Source organism: Anabrus simplex, chromosome 1, assembly GCF_040414725.1.
Source record: "Anabrus simplex isolate iqAnaSimp1 chromosome 1, ASM4041472v1, whole genome shotgun sequence".
NCBI classification, from domain to species: domain Eukaryota; kingdom Metazoa; phylum Arthropoda; class Insecta; order Orthoptera; family Tettigoniidae; genus Anabrus; species Anabrus simplex.
In genome coordinates, this window is record NC_090265.1 from 361216586 (window position 1) to 361243057 (window position 26472).

At 37.8% G+C, this 26472-nt stretch overlaps 1 protein-coding gene across 1 annotated transcript in view; it reads left to right on the plus strand.

The window, feature by feature from the left end:
- Positions 1–26472, plus strand: part of LOC136866147 (CUE domain-containing protein 2-A) — a 180678-nt gene that overhangs the window by 18479 nt on the left and 135727 nt on the right. Inside the window, exon 2 of the mRNA XM_067142855.2 lies at positions 3692–3897. Within this exon, the coding sequence (XP_066998956.1) occupies positions 3692–3897 (206 nt within the window). The remainder of the gene's footprint in view (positions 1–3691; positions 3898–26472) is intronic.

The window sequence follows — 26472 nt, forward strand, 5'->3', positions numbered from 1 at the left end:
AACATAACTGTGCACCGGCACCTTGTGCCGAAACAGGGACATAGTGCCCAACCCTACTTTTTTGGTGTAACTGATCTTATAGATCAGCTCTTATTGGGAGATTTTAATGCCCATCGCCCTTTATGGGGCTCTGAAATGCCTTGCTCCAGGGGAAGAGAGTTGAAAACATTAGTAAAAGAGCTGGATTTATGTATTGTGAATACAGGTGAACCATCTCATTTCAGTGTTCATTACGGCACATACTCTTGCATAGATGTTAGTCATCGCCATAAGACCTGTCTGTGTCGGTGCGACGTAAAGCAACTTATTAAAAAAAAAAAAAAGAAGAAAAAAGATGTTAGTCCATGCAGCTGAACACTGATTCGCCTGTTTCGGTGGAATACACACGATGATCTCTGTGACATTGACCACTTTACCATTGTTCTTACTTTGTTGAAACAGAAATCCATCAAGGCTCCTCCTCAATGGATTCTTAAAAATGCTGATTGGCCAAAGTTCACATCACTAGCTGTCTTTAATGACGTGACCAAGCAGAGCATAGACTATGATATAACTTAAATCACACAAGATATTCTTGCTGCTGCTGCTGAGGAGGTTTCAGGGATTCCTCGCCGAAAACTCGTTCCTTGGCAGAACTAAGAAATTGCAGCAACTATCAAGGAACGCCGTCATGCTCATAAATGCTATTGTAGGCAGCCTACTGTTGGCCAACTTGGTAACATTTTAAAAAATCCATGCTAAGGCGCGAGTTATTCGACAGAGTAAGAAACCTTCATGGGAGAGAAATGTGTCGTCTGTGACGTCACATACTCCGTCATCTCAAGTGTGGACTAAACTTTGACGTATTTCAGCTATACATGGATCCTCTTCAGTACCAGGAATATCCATTGCAGGCAGTATCGTCACTGAACCACTCTCGATTACTAATCATCTAGCTATTCATTTCGCGGATGTGTCTGGCTCTGGGAATTTCCATAGTGATTTCCTCTCTCTGAAATGGGAGGCAGAACGTCATCACTTCAGTTTTGCCACCCAAGCTTCAGAGGACTATAACATGTCCTTTACGGAGTGGGAACTCTGCAGCGTCTTGGCGCTTTGCAAGGACATGTCTCCTGGACCTGACAATGTCCATAACCAGATGTTTAAACACCTTAGTGAGGATAGTCTGAGTCCGAATGGGTGATGGTGGGGGGCGGCATATTCGCAATTCCACATTCAGGAAAATTGAGTCCCAAAGGGATCGGTTCTTAGTGTCACTCTGTTTGCGATTGCCATAAACGGTATTGTCGCTGCTGCATGTTCAGAAGTAATACCGTCACTGTATGTGGACAATTTTGCTCTGCATTATAGCTCGCACAATATGGTAGTCGCAGTGCGACAGTTACAGCAAGCTATTAGGAGACCAGAACTGTGGACTTTGGAACATGGCTTTCTGTTTTCAACCGCAAGCACGTCTGTTGTACACTGTTGCCGGAAGCGCAATCTTCACTCCCACCCTGAGCATTTCTTAGGGAATATTGCTCTTCCTGTAATTGACACATACAGATTTCTTGGGCTCCTTTTTGATAGCAAATTAGTATAACTTCTAATTTTAACAATTTTGTATTGTATTGAATATGTGGATTTTAATAAATTTATGTGTGATATTTTATAATTAGCAAATTAGTTCCTTATCGGCACTACTTGGGGGCAGACCAGATGGTGCTCCTACGATTTTATAGGGCACATATTTTATCCAGGTTAGACTACGGCAGTGCAGCATATGGATCAGCAAGGCAAAGCAGCCTTGTGAAACTGAATAGCATCCACCACAGCGGGGTTACAACGGGAGCTTTTCGTACAAGCCCCATTGCTAGCCTGCTCGCTGAATCTGGTGTGTCGCCTTTATACCTGAGGCGCCAGCAAATGCTTCTGTCCTATTCTGCAAATTTGTGACAAATGCCAGTTTACCCTAGCTATTCTTGCGTGTTCCACAAGGGAAACCGTCGGCTGTACGCTGCTTATCCTCGAGCAACACGGCTGGTTGGAATACGGGTGGATAGCGGTTACAGATTGTTTGATGTACCTTTGGTTCCCTGTCTTGTCAGACAACCAAGTGCGGTGCCTCCGTGGATAATAGGACGACCTGAAATAATCCTGGATCTGTACACTGGCCCAAAGGAAAACACGGGCCCCTCAATTTATTGGAGGCTCTTCCTGTCCAGTGTTGGCCGGTATCCAGACTCAGTTTTTGCTTTTATGGATGGTTCGAAGGCAGAAAAGAAAGTGGGATGTCTGTTCGTTGTCGACAGTGATAGGTTTCTTTTTGCTCTCTCGGAAACCTGTAGTGTGTACACAGCAGAGCTGTATGCTATCTGTGAAGCTCTGCGGTATGTGCTGTCCGATGAGCGCCGACACTTTCTGCTGTGTACCGACTCCTTGAGCTCGCTAAAATCTATCGATACGTGTTTTCCTCGACCCGCTCTGGTGCAGCGGAACCAGGACTTGCTGGCCGGGTGTTGGGATGCTGGCACCAGAATCACGTTTCTGTGGCTCCCAAGTCACATGGATGTAGAGGGAAATGAGTTAGCTGATAAGGTTGCCAAGGAGGCTGTTACGTTGCCCCTGTTGCCTTACAAGGTTCCAACATTTGATTATGTCCCATTGTGAGATAGAGTGGCAGGCCACTTCCAAATAAGCTGAGAGCGATAAAAGGAACAACGAAGGTATCGAGGACTTCCCTTTGTGCTTCTCGGAGGGAAGCAGTGGTATTATGTCGTCTTTGGATCGGCCACGGTATAATAATGCACTCCTATTTACTGAAAGGAGAAACCCCCTTCGGTGTGTACTCGCGGCAATTATCTTACTGTGGTACACATCCTTACGGAGTATGTGGACCTGGCCGATCTGCGTCGTGGTCTAAGATTCCTGAGTGCCATCTTCCTCATCCTTCGAGATGACGAGCAGTCAGCAGACCTCGTCATCCGTTTTATGAGAAATAGTGGTTTCTTTTATCGTATATAAACGTAGTGTTTCGTATTAGTTTACTATGTTTTATTAAATTGACTCTGTTTTAGTTTGTGTTTGTATATTATAATGTGTTTTGTAAAATATTAATTTGCATGTTATATTATTGCATTTCAAGGCATTAGCGGCCATGACCTTAGATATTAGGCCCCCTTCAACATCAAACATCATAATCATCATCTAAATGTTGAATCATCAGCATAGGTAAAGTTTGCTTTCCATTGTAGTTTCAAATAATTAAAAAAGTAATGTTCAGTATTTGATTGGTTATTTTAGGAAGAGTTCTAAAGATATTTCGGAAATGTAAGGAGGTTCCTCTTTTGGCAAAGGGAATTAGGAAAATGTTTTGATAATGTAATTCCCACTCAGAAGTAGGAAAAGCAGTGAAGGGAAACAAATGGGCAAACATGAACCCATATATATTATCTCTGTTTTGTAAATTGTCTGTTGTCAGTATAAAATGTAATTACTAGATTTTTTTTTAACAAATACTCATAGGAATGAATCTAGTACATTATAAAAGGCTAATTGATCAATAGTTTATAACCATTTTAAATTTCCATATGAATGTATTGGAACGTAATCAGTGTCTAAATTTGAGTATAAGCAGATTTATTAAACTTCCTGTTTGTTAGGTATTCAATATTTATATTTCTCTATCTATCTCTCTCTCTCTCTTTTTTAGCTCAATTGATGAGATCGTTTTGAGCTATGTGGTAAGTATATTAGAAGACCTTGGAACTGAAGATAGTGTGCAAGAGGCTTTTGATGTTGAAGAGTTTTGTGAAATGATGGCAGCTTACTTCCCTGAATTTTCAACTATCCATCATGGAGCTGTTTGTCAGTGGATGTTTGAGTTGGAGGCTACTCTGCGTCAGAAAAAAAGGAAAGGTACGTACAATGCATGGCACTGCTTATGATCTAGAAGAATAACAGGAATATATACTATTGTGAATGGTTGGTGGTTGGTTCCAACCCTACTGTCAGCAGCCCTGAAGATGGTCTTCTGGGTTTCCCCATTTTCTCTCCATACAAATGCTGGAACTATCTGAATGAATGCCTTTACGGTCGTAGCCCTTTAAAAAAAAAAAAAAAAAAAAAAAAGTCATAAGCTTTTGCAGCATTAAATAGAGGTGGCTGGACCAGGTGAAAGAGGACATAGGCACAAGAGGAATCAGCTGGGATGTCGTCTTGAGAGAAGAGTGGTACATGGACAGACAGAAGTGGAGAGTGCTCGTAAACCACACCCGGGCAACTGGAGTGGAAAACTGATGATGATGAAAAGAAAATTAAAAATTATTGTGAGCAAACCTCACTGACCAGCGAAATTAAAGGATCACTTGAATTCTCAAAGGAGAAAGCATGTTGAATTGTGAAATATTTGTTTTATTATTTACATTGATTATTTTCATGAAGAAAGTATCGTAAGGGTAACAATAACAGACAGATAACATTACTTAGATAAATTTCACATGAAAATAATCTATATTTATATATATAAAATACGAGTTTTTTCTGTATATTGCTCAGAATTTGAAAAGAATGGTGTTTCTGTATCGGTCATGTCCATAGTAACAAGGAAATGCACTTTTTACTTTTCCGTAATTTCTGTCTGTCTGTCTGTCTGTCTGTCTGTCTGTCTGTCTGTCTGTCTGTATGTATGTATGTATGTACACGCATCACGAGAAAATGGCTGAAGAGAATTTAATTAAAATTGGTATGTGAAGTCGGGGGATGAGCCACTACAATCTAGGCTATAAATCACTTTACTCACACTGAGTAAAATGGTAGTTTAGGGGAAGGCCTAAAATTGAATTCTCAAATATTTATATTATTAGTGGGCCTATCAATAAATACTACATAACTAAAGCTATATAGAATTAAATTTCCGATTATTTATGTCATACATTGTTACCGTATGGGCTTTGTTAACACAGATATTCATGAATTTGTATTTTTAATGCCAAGTCCATATCAAAACTGAGCCACGAGAAAATGGGTTAACAGAATTTAATGAAAGTCGGTATATAGAGTTGGGGAATAAGAAACTACAGTCTAAGTTATAAACAATTTTATTCGCCCTGTATGAAATTGTAGTTTAGGGGAAGGCGCCTAAAATTTAATTCTTTAATACCTACTTTATTGGTCCTATCGAAAAGTACTACATAACAAAATTTATAGAGAATACACCTTCCGACACTTTATGTTTTATTCAGTTTTACTGTACCGGCTATGATAAGAGTGGTATTTCAGAGTCGTAAGAAAACTAAATGTGAAGAATACTGGCAAAAATGAGTGCAATTGGACTAGAAAAAAGAGTGACTGAATGGGTGGCTACATTTCTAGAAAATAGAACTCAGAGAATTAGAGTAGGCGAAGCTTTATCTGACCCTGTAATAATTAAGAGGGGGAATTCCTCAAGGCAGTATTATTGGACCTTTATGTTTTCTTATATATATATCTATATCAGTGAAATGTGTAAAGAAGTGGAATCAGAGATAAGGCTGTTTGCAGATGTTATTCTGTACAGAGTAATAAATAAGTTACAAGATTGTGAGTGGCTGCAGGGTGACCTTGATAGTGTTGTGAGATGGACGGTGGACAATGGTATGATGATAAATGGGGTTAAAAGTCTGGTTGTGAATTTCACAAATAGGAAAAGTCCTCTCAGTTATAATTACTGCGTTGATGGGGTGAAAGTTCCTTTTGGGAATCATTGTAAGTACCTAGGTGTTAATATAAGAAAAGACCTTCATTGGGGTAATCACAAAAATATGATTGTTAATAAAGGGTACAGATCTCTGCACATGGTTATGAGGGTATTTAGGGGTTGTAGTAAGGATGTAAAGAAGAGGGCATATAAGTCTCTGGTAAGACCCCAACTAGAGTATGGTTCCAGTGTATGGGACCCTCACCAGGATTACTTGATTCAAGAACGGGAAAAAATCCAAAGAAAAGCAGCTTGATTTGTTCTGGGTTATTTCCAACAAAAGAGTAACGTTACAAAAATGTTGCAAAGTTTGGGCTGGAAAGATTTGGGAGAAAGGAGACGAGCTGCTCGATTAAATGGTATGTTCCGAGCTGTCAGAGGAGAGATGGCGCGGGAGGACATCAGTAGACGAATAAGTTTGAGTGGTGTCTTTAAAAGTAGGAAAGATCACAATATGAAGATAAAGTTGGAATTCAAGAGGACAAATTGGGGCAAATATTCGTTTATAGGAAGGGGAGTTAGGGATTGGAATAACTTACCAAGGGGAATGTTCAATAATTTTCCGATTTCTTTGCGATCATTTAAGAAAAAGCTAGGAAAACAACAGATAGGGAATCTGCCACCTGGGCGACTGCCCTAAATGCAGATCAGTAGTGATTGATTGAAGGCCTCAATATTAAAAGCACACAACATTGATCAACAATAACATTACATTGACCATTGTTTGTGGTGAAGTTCTTTGTCTCTTATGCTGCCGCTCAACTCCGATAGATGGGATTACTGCTGCGTACTGAGTATAACAGCCTGACTGAATATTGGCGGGAAATACAGTAGCTGGGGAGTTGGAAAACTTTCTTCTTTAGCTTGTCATTCCTCTGGTTCATACATTTTCTGATACCATACTGCTGGTATGTAACTCACTGGTTTATCATAGTATTCCAGCCATTCGATCCGTACTCTGACATGCTGTTTTGAATGAGCAGTGTGCACTCTTAAGACAGAGGCTCACTTAGTAGTAGTAGTAGTAGTAGTAGTAGTAGTAGTAGTAGTAGTAGTAGTAGTAGTATGGCCTGGTCTAGAATTACAATTTAGGCATATTCCAAATTATAGCACCACAATTCACTAAGTAACTCAAAATTCAACCCTGAAAAGAGCCGTTTCTTAAAACGAGTTTCTTCCTCTTCACTTTTATTAAATTCTACATTCATTTTATTCAAAATTAGTAGTGAAGAGGAGGTTTCTCCTCTGGCTTGGAGGAAAAAATTGCTTCCAACCGCCGCCATTGTAGTGAATTGAGATTTTCCGACTTATCGGGTACTCCTAGGAAACAGATTAGTAAAAGGGCATAGTTTTTGCCCTGAGACTCTCCACTATTCGACCCCCCCCCCATCCTTCCGAAAAAATACTAAGAGTGTTCACGGATCACGGCTGTCTGCGGCTTTGTCATTCCACCTCTGGAACTTTGGACTGTTAGATCGGCAGCGTAGTACTGTTCATTAAAAGTGAGAAAATGTGTGGTTTTTTATTTGATTGAGTATTTAATGTGAAATCATTGCTTTTACTTGCACCATTCCTACTGATGTCATTGTAATGACCTATGTTCATTTCAGTTGGGAAAACCAATAAGACAGTCTTTCTGAGGATGTAAAAAGGCAGGTGGAGAGTGAGTGTCTGCCATTATAATGCAGTTCCCCAACCTGATTATGACTGATGGTAAGCAAGCGGGCCTAACATTACAATGAAAATTCCCTAACGCAGTCTTTGTACGAGAAAAGATGTTCGGTGATTTCTCCGTCGTGTTTCCAGGGTAACGTTAAGAGCTACGCAATTTAATACAGTCTTGCTCACAACGTATACTTTACCTAACCTACAATTCTTTATACAATGTAGAATTCCGTAGCGAAGCACGGGTACATCAGCTCGTAAATAATAAAACAAATGTTTCAAAATTTAACATGCTTTTTCATTTGAAAATTCAAGTGATCCATTAATTTTGCCAGTCATTGTAACTTGTGCTTAATGTGTGAGCAGTGACAGCAGAAATTGGAATACATATGGTGAACTACTAAGGTATGAATCTCTTGTCTAAAGTGGCATGTCATCAGTCTGCAGTAGCCTACTGCTGGTTTCCATCTGGCACTGTAATGCAACACCATTGCCCTGCCTGGTGTAGTAATGCGCCATTATTTAATCTGATGTAGTTAGGATCTGAGTTGGGATTACTTGGTTAGTGATTGGCTAGTGTAAGGCTGTTCATTTGTTAGAGATTATGAGTTTGTTTCTTGTGTATTCAAGGACAGATAACTGCAGGTAATAACCAACAGCAGGGCATTATGGTTCAGGTTAATATTTCTGCTACACAGTGTGTGCTTATTTATGATTCTTTTTGTTAACACGAAGCAGACCGGCCAACAGCTGGAAACTGCTGCTGATGATGATGATGATGATTGTTAACACAGTAATTTTATCTGGTTTGGATTTGATTTCAAGAATAATTTCTCTTACATTTTAAAAGTTTGGGATCTGACAACAACCATTGTTCTTGAAATGAATTTCAGATGATTGGAGATGTTCAAACTATGAAATCCAAAAGAAATTATAGGATTCTCATTGAAGAAACATTAGATGACATTGATGGAGGTTAGGAAAACTTACCTAAATGATGTCAATTGGGAAGAAACCCAAGAGAATTGAAAGCCAGATAGAGGATATGAAATTGGAATAGGTGAACTATTTCAAGAGCTTAGGATATCTGTCCCTCCAGGATGGTAGTACAGTAAGTGAAATGGAATCAAGTTACAGCAAGACTAATTGAGTGATTTTACAGTTGTGATTTAGAATATTTTATAACAAGGAAGTTAATTTGAAGATTCAACTATCCTTACAGCACTCTATTTGCAAATTGACTTTGCTGTACGAGAGTGAAAACTGGATGGACTTGGAAGCTGGAAATAACAGACATGAGAGTAGAGAATAACAAAAATATTTACCAGGCAGTAACAAACATAGATGACTTTGCGCGCACCAACGTTTTCTCTCTCTCTCTCTCTCTCAAATTTCCCTTAGGGAAAATCAAATAATCATACATATGTCTTCCAATAAAGGAATCTCCCATTTATAATGATTTATTTATTTTCATCTAACAAAGTAAATTAGTACTTCAGTTTATTTTAATCATAGTACTCGTGTCCAACTCGCTGGTTGAACGGTCAGCGTACTGGCCTTCGGTTCAGAGGGTCCCGGGTTCGATTCCCGGCCGTGTCGGGGATTTTAACCTTAATTGGTTAATTCCATTGGCACAGGGGCTGGGTGTATGTGTTGTCTTCATCATCATTTCATCCTCATTACGACGTGCAGGTCGCCTACTGGTGTCAAATAGAAAGACCTGCACCTGGCGAGCCGAACCCGTCTTGGGATATCCGGCACTAAAAGCCGTACGACATTTCATTTCATAGTACTAGTTTCAGCCTATTGCATCATCAGCCATAAGATCTTAAAACACTTTAAAAAAAACTAATTGGCCGTACATATAACAAAAATAGATAGCATAATTTGAAAATAGTTCTTATCTAATATTCAGTATCCACTGCAATAAGTCAGTCTTGAGGATATAACCCAGTACTTGAAAATTCTTATGATTTGTTGGTATACTTCAATAAATATAAATCACTGCTTAAAGATCTATAAATAATTTGTTGAGCACTTGTATAAAATTAAAAGCAATTGGTGAAAAATGAAGATAGAATAGATTGATGTTAAATTAGATCTTAATTGATTATGTTATAAAACAAAGGTAAATAGGTTGCATAACAACTAATTTTATACAAATGTTCAACTTATTGTAATGATTTATTATCCAGATACATGTGGAAACATTAGAAATTATGCTGACTTGTCCATATGAGTTTATAAACTGTAATCAAACATTCGAGTTTGATCTACTCCAATTGAGAGGCCAGTCGATTGAATGTTCCTTGTATGTTTGGATGTGTTCCATTTAGAGTGTTGCTAGAACATTTCCAGAAGTCAATATTTCTAGACTGCTTGTTGAACAGTATATATATCAAGCTGACAGGCCAAGAGGCCAGAGAGAGAGGATAGTCAGTCTTGCATTGTGATGGTAAAGTGAATAATCAGTGTGTGGTGTGGTCTTGTTATTATCTGTCCTTTTCAGAATTGACTGTGTGATGGTGAAGTGAAAGATCAGTCTGAGGACTTGTTAATATCTGTACTTGACAGAATCAACAATAAATTGCTTCAGTGTGTTTCCCGTAGTAGTGTTGTGTGTAATTGTGTGTTGTAGGGAATAGACTCAGTGACAATACAGTGATTTTATGCAAGAAAGTGAACATATCGTGCGTGATATTTATTTACACCAAAATAAAATCGCATTGGGAATGATATGATGATATAGAGGAGTATGGTTATTCTCTCAGTCCTGACTTTGCCAGTTTAATGGTCATGGGGTTTGCTGATGACACTTTGATTACAGCAAATGGTGAAAGTTCAGCTGTAGTTATTTGTACAACAGCCACGGAAAGTGGTCTTTTACGCTGCGAGTGAGATGTTTATGGCTTGGTCAAAATTTTGAAATGAATAAGATAAACTTATCACTTTAGTGGCTGTTGTGTACAATATTTTATTTCATACTATGGTGAATTTACTTATTTTAAATTAAAAATTTTATTATAAATAATTCTGATACATTGCCATGAAAATCACCCAAGTTTGACTCATGCAATTGTATTTTTTTGTTTCGTTGTATGTGTGTTGCTGTGATAGATATGAGGTGTGAACATGGAATTATGGGGTAGTTAAACATCAAAATCAATGGCACCTGAAGCAGTGAACATTCCACTAAGCTACCAGAGTCATTTATTTATTTTTTTATTTTTATTTTTTATGTATTTTTTATTTATTTTTATTTATTATTTATTTGTTTGTTTGTTTGTTTGTTTGTTTGTTTATTTATTTATTTATTTATTTATTTATTTATTTATTTATTTATTTATTTATAGAAAACCCCAATTACACGAAACCTCAAAATCTTTAAAGTAGTTATTCAATTAAATTGACACAAGTCTTAGATCTCAATAATTAAATATTACATTCTTAATAAGTAAATTATGAATTAAATTACATTGATACAAGTCTTAGATCTTAATAATTCAAAATGAACATCTTAATAACTAAATTATTCAGTACCTACAGCTTTTGACAACTTTCAGTGTGATGTTAATGCTTATTGTCGTGGCAGTGTAGCTGAAAAGGTTTTATGAATTTGGATATTGACATGTCGAAGTCCAAGCCCAGCTTCATTATAGTTGTTACATAACCTGTAGAGGTGGTGAATGGTTGTGAGCGGTTGTCAGAACTCGTTCAGTCCTGAACGTGCTGTGTTCTCTTCAGTGTTACCGAGGTACACGAAAATTCAATAGGGACAGTAAATTCATATTATCTATTTTATTGTTTAATAATTTATGCAGGTGCTTGGCATCAATAATTTTTCTCTGATTTTCATGGCTGACACTAGTTAGTAAATTTTTGTATGGCACCATAAATGTTTACATACCATGTGTTTGCTGATGAAGGAATCTTACAAAACGTTTTTGCACTCATTTGATTAACTTAATATATTTATCAAACTTTGGATTCCATACATCACAAGCATATTCCAGTTTTGTTCGTACAAAGGCATTACAGAGTGCTATGAATGAATTCGTCTTTCTGAACAGTTTAGTGTTCCGTATGATAAATCCCAATGCCCGGTAGGCCTCTCCTATTTCCTTGTTTACATGAGCAGTGAAAGTAAGACCCTTGTCAAGCCGGACACCAAGGTCACTGACTTGATCAACTTCCTGCAGGGCATTTGGACCCAGCTTGTATGGAAAAATGGATTTTATTCTTTTTTCAGGTGAATGATTTTTAAGACGTTAAATTTTAATTTGTTCATATGGCTCCGCATTAGAATATCATCAAGGTCTTTTTGTAGTAAGAGGCTGTCTTGTCTTGAGCTAACCAGTCTGAATATTTTGAAGTCATCTGCATAAAGAAGACAGTTGGAATTTTTTACATGTTTAGCAAATCATTTATGAAAATAACGAAGATAATTGGGCTCAGGTTTGAATCCTGAACGATTTCCGAATTTACGTTATATTCCATAGACGAATTTCCAAGGTATTTAACATATTGTTTCCTCGTAGATAAGTACTAAAAAATTTGAGCATATCTCACAAGAATCCAAATCTACACAGTTTACTTAACAATATATCATGATCCATGCTGTCAAATGCCTTTTCAAAATCTGTGAAAATAACGTCCATTTGCCCCCCCCCCCCCTCCATTAATTGTTTCAGTATTTCCTGACACAGATTGACCAGATTTGTAACTGTTGATCTCCTAGATACAAACCCATGTTGCTGGTCAGATATTAGTGGTCCAAGGTGTAAAATAATCTTATCATGAAGAATAAACTCAAATACATTTGCAAAAGCTGATAGGATACACACTGGTCGCTAGTTTTTAATTAACAGCTGATCACCTGATTTAAGTATGGGGCAAACCCGAGACTTTTTCCAAACATCAGAAAAAGGTGGTAAGGAATGGTAAAGACCCACCTTATTATAATAGAGAAATAAAGAGACTAAGAAGGAGGTGTAGATTGGAAAAAAATAGAAATGGCTGTGGAAGTAAGGATATATTGAAGGGACTTACTAGGAAATTGAATGTAGCAAAGAAGGCAGCTAAGGATAACATGATGGCAAGCATAATTGGCAGTCATACAAATTTCAGTGAAAAATGGAAGGGTATAAATAGGTACTTAAAGGCAGAAACAGGTTCCAAGAAGGACACTGCAGGAATCGTTAATGAACAAGGGGAGTGTGTATGTGAGGATCTTCAAAAGGCAGAAGTATTCAGTCAGCAGTATGTAAAGATTGTTGGTTACAAGGATAATGTCCAGATAGAGGAGGTGACTAATGCTAAAGAAGTATTAAAATTTACATATGATAACAATGACATTTACAATAAGATACAAAAGTTGAAAACTAGAAAAGCGGCTTGAATTGATAAGATTTCTGGTGATATACTAAAGACAATGGGTTGGGATATAGTACCATATCTGAAGTACTTATTTGATGGTTCAGCCAGGCTGTAGAGCAATATTCTGCATTTGAGAAGACAAGGGCAAGAGCTGAAGTTCGTAAGGGCGAAGCAGAAGAACCCCAGGTGGTGCCACACAGTTTGTGGATGAAATTGTTCCGTGACTGGAGGTTAGCTTTTGTCATCTTCAGATGTTCCTTGAAGGACAGTGTTCTGTCAAGGGTTACACCGAGGTATTTTGGGTGTCTGTTGTGAGGAAGTCTAATGTTCTGGAATTTGACATTACGTTCACGGTGGGCCAGTCTGTTGTTGAGATGGAAACATGAGACTTCAGTTTTACTCAAACTTGGCCTAAGTCTCCTCTTACGAAAGTGCTGATCTAAGGTGGCGAGATCAGCTGTCAGCGTATCTTCGGTGTTCTCCATAGATTTGCCCTGCATTGTGAATGCCTAGTCATCCACATAACCAAATGCTTTGCAGGCTGTTTTCGGTAAGTCTGATATATATGTTAAACAGCAGAGGTGCTAGTTCCGATCCTTGAGGAAGACCGTTATTAAGGATCCTTTCCTTACTTGTCTTGTTTCCCAAAATTACACGAAATCTCCTGCCTATAAGCGTGTTTTCGATGAGCTTGGTGATTTTCTTGCAAGGTATTCCTCAAAGCAGTTTGTAGATGATTCATTGTCGCCATACTGTATCGTATGCTGCAGTAAGGTCCACGAACACAACTGAGGTTTTTAGTTGATTTTGAAAACCAGCTTCAATATGTGTAGTCAGAGAGAGATCCTGGCCTGTGCAACTTCGATTTGAGGAAAAGCCAGCTTGTTCAATGGGTAGATGGTCAAGAACTACTGAGCCAATTCTGCTGTAAAGAAGTCTCTCCAGTAATTTGTAAACTACACCCAGAAGTGCAATTGGGTGGTAGCTTTGAGGATTTTTACCTGATTTACCTGATTTGAGAATGGCGATGATCTTTGTCTGTTACAGAAGTCGAGGGATGGACCCTGTTTCTAAGATATTGGAGTAGAACTTTGCCAACCAGATCATTGCATACTTCCCAGCATGCACTAAAAATTCTGAGTGAATGCCATCGAAACCAGGGGCTCTTCCTGATTTCACATCTTTTAAAGCCGTAGCAACTTCCTCTCAAGAGAATGGACAAGAAAATCTGCTGCCCTCAAGAGTGTCTGTTTTCAAGGCTCTGATTTCCCTTTTGATTGCAGTGGTATGGTCGCGATCTTTTGGAGCATTTGAACTTGACAATGCGGATGCTGTATAGAGTAATGAATAAGTTACAAGATTGTGAGCAACTGCAACATGACCTCGATAATGTTGTGAGATGGACAGTAAAATGCAATAAAAACTTTGCAGTCTGTCAAGCACACAGCAATTACAATATAAATTATAACACTATAAACATACCTGTAAAATAAAAACACACACACGCACGCACGATGATGATAAACAGGGTTAAAAGTCAGTTTCACAAATAGGAGAAGTCCTCTCAGTTTTAATTACTGCATTGTTGGGGTGAAAGTTCCTTTTGGGGATCATTGTAAGTGTTAATATAAGGAAAGATCTTCATTGGGGTAATCACATAAATGGGATTGTAAATAAGGGGTATAGATCTCTGCACATGGTTATGAGGGTGTTTAGTGGTTGTAGTAAGGATGTAAAGGAGAGGGCATATAAGTCTCTGGTAAGATCCCAACTAGAGTATGGTTCCAGTGTATGGGACTCTCACCAGGATTACTTGATTCAGGAACTGGAAAAAGTCCAAAGGAAAGCAGCTTGATTTGTTCTGGGTGATTTCCGACAAAAGAGTAACATTACAAAAATGTTGCAAAGTTTGGGCTGGGAAGAATTGGGAGAAAGGAGACGAGCTGCTCGACTAACTGGTATGTGTTTGCATGTATCGTATGCAAGTTATATAAATGGTATGTTCCGAGCTGTCGGCGGAGAGATGGCATGGAATGACATTAGTAGACAAATAAGTTTGAGTGGATGTCTTTAAAAGTTGGAAAGATCACAATATGAACATAAAGTTGGAATTCAAGAGGACAAATTGGGGCAAATATTCATTTATAGGAAAGGGAGTTAGGGATTGGAATAACTTACCAAGGGAGATGTTCAGTAAATTTCCAATTTCTTTGAAATCATTTAAGAAAAGGCTAGGAAAACAACAGATAGGGACTCTGCCATCTGGGTGACTGCCTAAATGCAGATCAGTAATGATTGATTGATTGATTGATTGATTGATTGATTGATTGATTGATTGAAAAGTTTGTGTTTTAAGAGCAAGATTATAAAGAAAATATAATGGCTTCCTAAGAATTTCTGACACCCCTTTATGATATATGGAGGTATCTGATCCAGACTTGCAGATGTCTTCAGCTTTAAATTTCTCAATGCTCTGTCAATTTCTTCCATCGTTATTTCATCGATGTGTAAAGTTTCTGAGTCACTAGTATTATCTGTGGGAATATCGTACAGAGCAGTGTGTTGAGAGTAGACCGATCTGAAATACCTAGCAAACACATCCACAACTGATTCACCTCTCTTTAACTCCTCAGTATTGTACCAGATATTGTTACAAGTTCCTAACTTACGTTTTCTACTTTTTACATAAGAACAATTTTATTACAATAATGTGTAATGCTGTCTTAGTCGTTACATATTTCCTATTACGTTAATATCTGCCTTAATTTTGCTTCTGAGTTGTTTAAATTTCATATCACTATATTGGGAAATGCCCTTATGTTTTCTATGGAATCTGTCTGTTTTAAGTTTCTAATAATTTCTCTTGTGAACTAGGGGTGGTATTTATTAAGCCTCTGTGAATTAGACACTGAAGGTTTCTCCACAATACCACGTACATTTGACTGTAAAAAGTATTTACTGCCAAATTTATTCCCACGCTATAGTATAGCTCATTCCAGTCAGCGTCCCTTAATTCCATGGATAGCTCTCAAATTTAGCTTTCCTGAAATTAAATCTTGTTTCAATTTTTAGCCTGAAATTCTCTTGAGTATATTTTAGTGGTAAATTAAATTTGAATGAAGGGTGATGGTTATCTTCGGGTAAGAGAGAGAATGCGTGCCTGGAAACTTCTAATTGCATATAATTGGTAAGAATTAAGTCAAGGGTTTTCCCATTGCAATTTTGCACAGTGTTATGAGATGTTAGTTCGAAAAGTTTCATCAAGGTTTTTTTCAACTGACATTGACTGTTACCATCATACAGGTCTGTACTTGTTATCGTGAGAATGTTAAAGTCGTAATGGGCTTGCAGCCACTCGAGCGCTTCCTGGTATGACTCAATATTAGAGGTGGGGGGGGGATGTAGACAGCACAAACAAAGCAAATGTTTCCCTGTAGTTCTGATTTTAACAGCAAGGCCTGTGCCCTACATGCAAAGCCTTTGGCCTTGAGGAGCTTAATGCTTTTCTTCACTCCTATGAACACCCCACTCCCTCTCCTGCTCCTACCTTTATCTTGTCTGTACAGTTGGTATCCAGTGCTACAGACTTCACTGTCATCATCAAGCCAAGTTTCACCTAATATACAAATATCTACATTATTACATAATAAACTTTCATTAAACGAGTCTGATTTGGTTCTCATTCCTTGCACATTCTGATAGTAAATATTTATCAATTCTAGTTCACCCTCTACAGTTTTTCAAGGTCCTCGGTACAATTAATAATCACTACTGGTGAACCCTGACTTTTTCGCATTTTAATAGTTCCATTTTTTACCCATAGGAATGTGTATTGTTTCTCCCTCGTCTTCTGATGGGCAGCAGCTAGAAGCCTCCCCTTCTCCAGAACCAGGCTTTCGTTCATGTACACAATGGAGTCTCCAGGGAGGCCAATACGATTCGTAGAGAGGTTCCTCCCCACCTGGCGACGTTCGGTGAGTTTCTCCTTGTTGAAGCGCAGCACAAATTTCACCACTATTGCTCTATATTCTTGGCTGGGTTGTTGAGCAAGTCGGTGGCACACACATCAACCATCTCGTCTTTAACTTCCATGTCCAGAGCTCTCCCAATCTGCTTTACAGTTTGTAGTATGTTTTCATTTGGACACTCAGGAACACCCTGAATTTCAAGGGTGTCCCTTCTGGAATATTGTTCTCCCTAACACAGTTCTCCAGAGCCTTCACTTTGGCATGCAGATTGATATTCTCCTGTGTTGAAAGTGCAATCTTGGCCAAACACCCTGCTGTTTCTTCCGAAGGCTGGCGTTATCATCAAGTTTAGTGTGACACACTTCTAATGAATTGCCTAGGTCTATCTCCCTCTGGTCCTGTACCTTTTTCATCCCTTTCATTTCTTCATGAAACTTGTTAATAAGTTCGATCACATAGCCAGTTGATGGAGATGTTTCTTTGTTACAATGTCTACACAATTCATCACTCTTTCCATTGATACCAAAGCCCTTCACATGGTATCAGTCTTTACATGTTTTGTACTGTACTTTGGCTCCCTCCCCTACTTCCTTCTTACATACCGCGCACAAGCTCATTGCAACTAGCAGGTAGCTCCTTCATTTCTTTTTACAGACATCACATTACTAACTTATCACTTTTCAATATTTACACTTCCTTCAAGCGTCAAAACCCACCTGGTTTTGATGTAGTTAGGAGTTAACGTGATATTTCTGCTGTACACACTTAAAATACACAGTTTTTGGGAGCTCTGCCTATGCGTGGTTTCAATCTACTGCCATGACAACATGATCCTCCAGTCCTGGATTATTGAAGGTAGTAGGAACTTTATGATATACTGTAATATAGGTGCTATTTGTGTGTTGGAAATGGATTAACTTACACATTAGACCCGAGTCAGCATGGTGATAGCGGCCGATTACTTGAGCTGGGAATAATTTTATGTGGTTATTTCTAGCCAGGTGCAGCCCCTGTGAGGCAGACCCTCCGATGAGGGTGGGCGGCACCTGCCATGTGTAGGTAACTGCGTGTTATTGTGGTGGAGGATAGTGTTATGTGTGGTGTGTGAGTTGCAGGGATGTTGGGGACAGCACAAACACCCAGCCCCCGAGATTAAAATCCCCGATTCGGCTGGGAATCAAACCTGGGACTCTCTGGACCAAAGGCCAGCACACTAACCAGTTAGCTATGGAGCTGGATGAGAAGGGAATGTAGGTATGCCATTTTTGGTGTTTCTGCACTCAAGCGAAGAAACAGTTCAACAAGGTTAAGTTTGATGTTCACTAATTCATAATCTCTTTGACTATTCATGTTTACTGTGAAGCAGATTTCAGCCAATCAGAGATGATTTCTAATAAAATAGTGTAGAAAGTAATTACAGGATGGGGCCAGTGACATAGATATTAGGCCCCTTGAAACACAACCATTACAGTACGGTTAAGTGTCATTTTCTGTACTCTTTTCAGTATGGAAAGATGCCAGTTTCGTCATAGTATGAAATAAAACATCTTGCGAGTATTGCAATGCAAAGGTACCGAGAAATAGGTCTTAATATGAACGTAAAGAAGTAGTCCCAGCCAGCATCTGGAAACTGCGTATGATGATTATGATGAGTGCATGTCGGTTTGCCAAAGGATCTATTCACTACAAACTTTTGGTACTAGATACAAAGCACGTAATTCCCTCAACAGCCATAGACTAGAATACCTGCTACCTTGGTGTAAACTACCATCATAACACTATATTCAACTGAAGGATGAATATAGAAAATCTGCAGAGTAAATTAGATTCTTTGGCAACTAAACCTCTCTTGCAGCCTCATCAGAAGTTCTCAGTTCAATCCAGCTTATTACCAATTCCTTCCAGACTACACTGTTTAATAGGATCGTGGGCAAGTTTCTCTTATATGCAGATCTAATGATCAGGAACACCTTGAAAGAAGTGTTGCAGTTACCAGTCAATTTTTGGGACAGTATGAACGGTCTCAGGCTTTTTCAAACTCACTGGGAAGCTGACTTGTGGTGCATAAATACCCGTCAGAAAATGTTGACTTCTTGAAACATATGTGTAATCACCACTTTCTGGTGTGATAATTGCCCTAACCATCAATGGATCTACTCCAAATAGCATTAGCTTGTATATTTTGAGAAGATATCTGGGAGAGGCAGGATTTCATTCATGGTGTGTACATCCTCAGAAAGAAAAAGGTGTGACCCTGTACAAACAGTTCACTCGTGGTAAACAGCAGGGTTCATCTACTAGAAGAGCTTAGTAACAGTGAATGGTAATAAGCACTGAAAATGACAGCAAATGTATGCCCAGTAATCAATCAGTCAGTCAATCAATCAGTCAATCAATCAGGAGGCAGATTCCCTATCTATTGTTTACCTAGCTAGTCTTTTCTTAAGGAATGTACCAGGCAAATATCAGGACATCACTCGGCCACTGTTGTTTGGTGGTACCCTCAGAAACAGCAGACATCATGCAGTGCATTTGATGATAGCTAAACCTATTAGGGGAAAATATCAGGTTCATGAGGAGATATACAGTGTTTCTGAAATGGATCACACAGAAGAATAAATTAGTATCATAGCAGTACAACCTAGCTCAGCATTTATAATTATTTTAGATCCAGCTATCGTGAAAATAGCAAGGAACAGTCGATAGAAGTCCACAATGAAAAGCACAGCAGTTACCAGCTTGCTGTTTTCCATTACTGAGAGGAATATCATTTATCAGACATCAAGGTAGTTGGACTGATGATTGGAGCCCAAGGAAAAATTCCTAGTCCATTCGGAAAATTCTGTAGGGAGTACAAATTAGACAATTTGTTCATCAAGTGAGAGGTTCTGTATACTCACAGAGGATCACTTCAAATTCTGAAAAATCATTTGTGTAGCACTCAGTGGGGAAAGATAATTTATTATGTCCCATGGATAATGTTATATTTTGAAAAACTATTCTTTTGTCATTAAAAAAAATCTTTCATTTCTGATCCCTTTTTATTTTTTCTCTTTTTTGTATATAACAGCCTCTGGTTGGAGAAAGCAGAATTAAGAAATAATTCTTTATTATGATAAATGGGTGAAGTGAGACAAATTGAGCAGGAAGATTACCTAGGAGAATACTAAACTTGGACATAGAGGGTACATGGGGCAGGGATACCTAGTAGACGATGATCAGACTTGATTTTGAAGTATTTCAAGGTAGAGGCATATGAGAAGAGATCATATTTCTAGTTTGAAAGAGATGTTTGCTGAAACACATAATAGTCTGTAATGCAAATGTATGTATGTTAATTCTTTGGTCACATTTCATATAAACAACAATTTCTTATGGCTATCAGAGAAGAAATACAAGATTGATTTTCTCTATAAAGTAACTTCACCGAGCTTGATAGCTGCAGTCGCTTAAGTGTGGCCAGTATTCAGTATTCGGGAGATAGTAAGTTCGAAATAGAAAAAAAACTTTAAAAATGTGTCTCATGGCGGACATTTCTATACACATTTCTATAACTTGGTTTAGTAATTAGAAGGACATTTGAAAAGCATCTGAGTACTTACATCAGTTTCAATGAGCACCAGAGAAATTTCCGCTCTACACCAGTGTCAATGATAAATACTAATGTTCTTAGATTTTTTAAGCAGAATGTAGACAACAGTGCAGTTGTATATTTTAGGCTTACAGTAAGCAATTTGCAGCCGGGAAATGCCACTCAAATCAAATACAGTAGAACCCTGATTATCCGAGGCTAGTCTTTAATTGTAATTGTAATATACTACCCTTCCTTACAATTCACAACAGATTTTCTGTAAATATTGTATGGTACTGTACTAAGTGTGTAAATACAGGTCTCTGAGAAATTGTGGGGTTTTGTTTTATGATTGTGTACATGGTGGTAGTACCTGTATGGTATAATGCGGATGGTAATGGTGAAATCGACTCGGATATTTTGTGCATATGTGAAAACTAAAGCCTGGATTTTCATGCGGTAATAGGTTAGATTGCAAACTAATTTCGTTAGTAGGAAATGTCGGCCAACCCACTCTTCCATAATGTAGAAAGAGTAACATAAATTATAGGGGTTCTGATGGGCAGTACCCCTCATGTTTATGCAAACCCCATAGCATAATCGTTGTGAAGGTAGACTATACTTGCTTCTCGCTTCAGTAAGTTTGCATTCTAACCTATTAATGCATACAATTCCGGGCTCTAGTGATAACTATGAATGGTGCAATACTTTTCTAAGCGGTGAAGGAAGAAGAAATGGCATAGGCCTACTTGCTCGGCTGTCTATTGCTGTTCACAGCAAAAAAGTGACAGTACACAATGGCAACTTCAAACTGTGTGAGCTTAGCTCTATCATTTGCAGACGTGCCAACTTTCAGAAGTCACAAATCAGGAGAATACGGCATATCATGATGTGTTACGACCCGTTATTGATGATGCAACTTGCATCAATTAATATTATACTAATATACTAAAAAAATCATCTGATTTATTTATTTATTTATTTATTTATTTATTTATTTATACTGCACATATCTGAACGCAACTCTTCATCGTAACTGCCTTAGACCTTTCAAAAATTCAGAACTAAATTATTTGCTTAAAGGTTTGCCAAATAGTTTTAAGGTGGTTGTGTTTTTTTTTTTTTTTTTTCAATAATTCTTTTTTATGATATATTGATTTGAACTGTGTTTTTGTCCTTGTAAACGTGTTAAAAGTGTCTAACAGCCTGCACTGCTATGTAGAAATGACATAATATAGAGCATTACGTTAGAGATTCTGTCATATTTAAGATCACAAGCTGATTTCATTTGCCCTGCCAGTGCCCACTGAAAATTAATTCTCTCCAGCTACTTAAAGAATGAGGAAAAACATGGTATTTTCAAACAATAAACAATATTCTCAAAATTGGGAGATAAGTCCCTGCAATCAAGAGAGAGGGTGGAAGGACAAAAAATCGGGAGTCTCCCACTTAAATCGGGAGAGTTGGCACGTCTGCATTTGTTATTCATTCTCGGAGATTATTACCAAAATAACGAGCGGACACGACTCGCCCATCTTTCACCAACTGCACCCCTCGGCTGTTATCATTGTGACTCCAGCGTAGGCATTGCACACGTTCTAGTGTCGTTAACGCAGGGATTTATTGAATAGCATTGAGCGTAAAAAGAAAGCGTGTTGCAGTATCCGTTGAAGTGAAACTGGAAGCAGTCAAATGGTTCGACTGAGGAGAAACAATAAATAAAATGTGGCTGGTGACTTGGGCGTGGGTGAAGTGACTGTGACGTGATTTGTATCTGTGGCCATCCATATTATCAGAGTTTTCAGTTATTCGATGTGCCATCAATCCACATTACCTCAGACAAGCTGGGTTTTACTGTACTTTCATCTGTCCAAACTTGGGCATCCATTCCTTATTTCTGAATTTGCGAGTTTTGCAAAAACGATCAGAATTTGTCCAATAACTGTATATGTAGTTGGTGGAAAAAGCATATGATTGCATCCATCATAAAATTATCTTGGAAGAATTAGGTTTTTTTTAAGAAGCTGATAAGCAGGACCAATATTTTTCATGATCTAATAAATGTCTAAAATGACCTGTAGAATGACCAAAAAATAATCATAAACTACTCAGAAAACAGTAAAAAATACCCAAATTTGTAGTTATTTGTTTAGTGAGAACCATTTTTTAATACAGTTCTAAATGAATATAAATAATAATATATTCCCAGTCTTTTACGTTTCGCATGTATTTCTTCCAGTAAAAATTGGCTGAATTCTTGCATATTACAGTATCATTACATTTGGATTTCATAAAAGAAAATGTCTGAATGACAAGATCATCACTGACTAACCTGATACAGTAGCGAATAATAACACTCTGCATTGTGCAACTGTAGTGATCATTACTTACCTTATTCTGTGTAGCAATAGATGACAGTCACGATGTGCAGCTTCTCTCTCTCTTTCTCTCACTCTCTCCCTCTCTATATATGAATAACACATGTTTTGGTATATGTGCCCTTATGTATTTCAACAACCCCTCTGAAGTACTAGTTTATGAATACATACACTACCTTATTCATTGCTAAGACTTACCACTTGCCTTTCACTTTCTCAGTGGCCCAGTCAGTAACTCGTCACTTCATGAATGTGGGCTTTCTAAGAAAGCTTTACAGGGTGTACAATGATATTCTCAGAGCCTCCACTAAATGTTGAACCTTTTGACATCATTTGATTCAATGCTGCAATCATATTGAAATGCAGAATAAAGGTAAGGTGACCTAAAAGTATCTTGTCAACAAAATAATACCTGAAAATGACAGTAATGCACAAAACCTTAGAAAATGTGTCTGGGCATCATGATGGACTTTTCTATACACGTGTGATATATCGTTTAAAAGATAACATGTCATCAAAATCTGGGCCCTGCTAATATGATTTACTAAAGCTTTACTAAAGTTTGACTGACGGCTAACAGTCAAAAGTCAATCGAAAATAAAGTGACAGACACATTCACTGACACTTTTACCCACCTTTAGAAGCATGCAATGCCACCTCTTGTTTTAATCACATCTTCTAAACTTTCAGGGATGCTCCTGGTTAATGTTGCAGTCCTATTCTGTATAATCTGCTCCCATTCTTCTTGAAGAGCATCCCGCAGATCTTTTAGGGTGTCAGGATTATACTGGTAGGCCCTTTTTTCCCCCAGTTCATTCCATAGATGTTGTTTGGGATGGACTATGAATCCACACTTGTCAGAATATTGTTTCACAGTGTATGCAGGATATGGGTGAGCATTGGTATGCATAAACATGAAACCATCACTGGTGAATGGAGCAAAAAACACAAGATACTTCTCAAGGATTTCATCCATGTACCGATGTGTCATGAGGATCCTGTGCTTCACAAAGGCAAGGTCTGTCCTTGCTACAGTCAAACTTATTCCCACCCAAACTATCAGAGACCCTCCCTGAAAAGTTTTTGTGGATGGAAGTCTGCAGGGAGGACTCTTTCTTCAGTCAAGACTCATCAGTGAACAAACTTGCTCACATTGTTGTATTGCCTAATCACAGTGTTCTGTTGCATAACGCAAATGGACAATGCGATGTTGGGCAAGTTCAGGGCCCGCAACAGGTCTTTTTGGATTGGAGACTGCCTTCTTCTAACCTTCTTTGGACAGTTCTCTTGCTGATGTTCACACCTCGGACTTACTGGAGGTGATTTTGGATTTCAACGACAGTGGTGGAACAATCACAGAGAACTTGTAGTGATTGGAACTGATCATCCTTAGCTGATGTGACCCTTCTTGGACCTGATCCTGGTCTCCTAGAATAATGTTCAGTTTTCCTGTACCTTGTGCATGAGCGGTAGCCTTGGTAGAAGATGGTCGAAGCATGCATTATGTTGCAGGAGTCTTAAGAACGACATCTTGGACAATTTCTAGAACAGTAAAAATGGTACAGAACTATTGGAGGATACAGCATCACTGCTACAATCCTCTTTCTGGTCAGTATAGAGGGATGCTATAATAATATTCTAGTTAAAGAAGGACCATGAAAGATCCATATTATTACATTTACTACAGAGAGATCACAGCCTCATGGCTGGATTAGCATTTACTTTGGCCCATTGTTTTATTAAGTGGGTAGGTCTCTCTTTTTTTTTTTTTTTTCTAAGACATCGGGATCAGAAACAATAAGGAAAAGGAGATTGCTATTTCTTGGACACATTTACAGAATGGATGACAATAGACTAACTAAACGAATCTTCAAGTACCTTTGGGAAAAGAAATCAACTACCACCTGGATTCAAGAAGTCAAGAAAGACCTGGAAAGGAACAACATATGAGAAGAAGAATTATTGGAAAGAAAGATTTTTAGGAAGAAAGTCTTACAAATGGAAAGATTCCAAGGGAGGAAGGAAAAAAAACAGGCACAAAGTGGACTGAAGACAGGAAAAAGAAGCACAGTGAAACAATGAAAGAATACTGGAAGAAAAGGAAAGAACAACTAAGGAGGAAGAATTGAAATTGTAACGTGGTCCTTAGAAGGCCGGAACGCAAGAAGAAGAATCTATGATTAAAATCAGTTGGCATACTTATTCTCATCTTATTACCTGCTTCCCGTTGTTCAAAATTAAGAAAACAATCAACTACTTAAAATCAGTTTGCTTTCTTATTATTGTCTTATTACTTGTAGTCTATTGGGTGGTGCTTTGATACCAATACCTGAAGTAGCAGAGAGGAGAGAAGATCGTTATTGTATGCTTGCCAGGGATTCAACAGTGCATTTCAAGAAGTTTTCTTACTTATACAGAAGAATCAAACATGAGACAGCATACAACATTGCCCGTATCTGTAATTAACAAATGTTTCCTCTTCACTGAAGGATTCTAATATTCTTAAATATTTTGTGTGATAATAAGATAGAACTAATGTGGATGTAAATTGAAGTTAAGTGCAAGCAGTGGTTAAGTCAGAATCAACGACACTAGTTTGAAAGGCCTAATTATAGCCTGCCTTTGTCCAACTCTGTTAAGAAAATTATGCGTGGTAATAAGATTGGACGAATAGTGAATTACAACTGAGGTTGTGCAGTATAAGCAGTGATCACAGCTCAGGATATAAAGCATGACAACAGTTGTAGGCCTAATTATTTATATTTTATTGTCTAACTAGCGTGGAAATGTTTTTTATGGTGATAAGATTGAGCGAACTCTGAATCGAAGTTGAGGTTGTGTAGTTAAACCTCCCAAGTGGCGACTGTAGTAAATGTCAGTTTTGCACTGGTTGACGACAAGATTAAACTTGAAATTTAAAATAAAGGCATATGAAATGTTTCATTTACAACAGTTAACCCACATCCTGAACACCGAAACACAGACTGACTGCCAGTTTAATTAATAATGCTAAATTACTAGATATTAACGAGAAAGAAACTCGTAATAATAAGCAAAATTCACTGGCACAGAAAGAACACCATCACATGGGTTGGATGTTAACTAAATGAATGTAGCCATGGTTGTTCCTGCGGTTGAATTTAATGCACAAGTATTGATTAAGAAGTGAAACTTAACTGCTTTTTGAAGTGAAAAGTGAAGCTAAATGGCATTAGATGACGTACATGTAACTAACGTTTATGTGGAAATAATATTAAATTTTGTAATATTTGTAATTAAGAAACATTTCTCAAGTTTTTTTGTTTACTTTGGCTCCAGTTCATTTGAAATAGAATTTAGTAGTAATTTTCTAATAGAAGAGCTACTATATTGAGTGTGTGTGTTGTAGTGTACTTGTAAAAGGGTCACAAGAAATTTGCTTTTAATTTAAAATGAGTAATCCAGGCCAAAAACTGGATCCAGTATGGGGAGGATTTAAAAAACTACCTGCTTCAAGTGAAAAGGGCATGGAAATTAAATGCAAATCACGTGGTTTAGAGATGCAGGGATTAGTTGCTAGAATGAAGTTACATATCCAGAAATGTAACAGCACAAAACATAATCAAGAAAAAAATGTTGATCCTGCAACATTTAGCAGTGGGGATCAAAATTCAGAGACAGATCCAGTAGTTTCAACTTCAGGATCAAAACATGAAAGGTCATTAGTTACAAATCACTGAGGGACCATCTTCTCTAAAATTATTATTATTATTATTATTATTATTATTATTATTATTATTATTTACAATTTGCTTTACG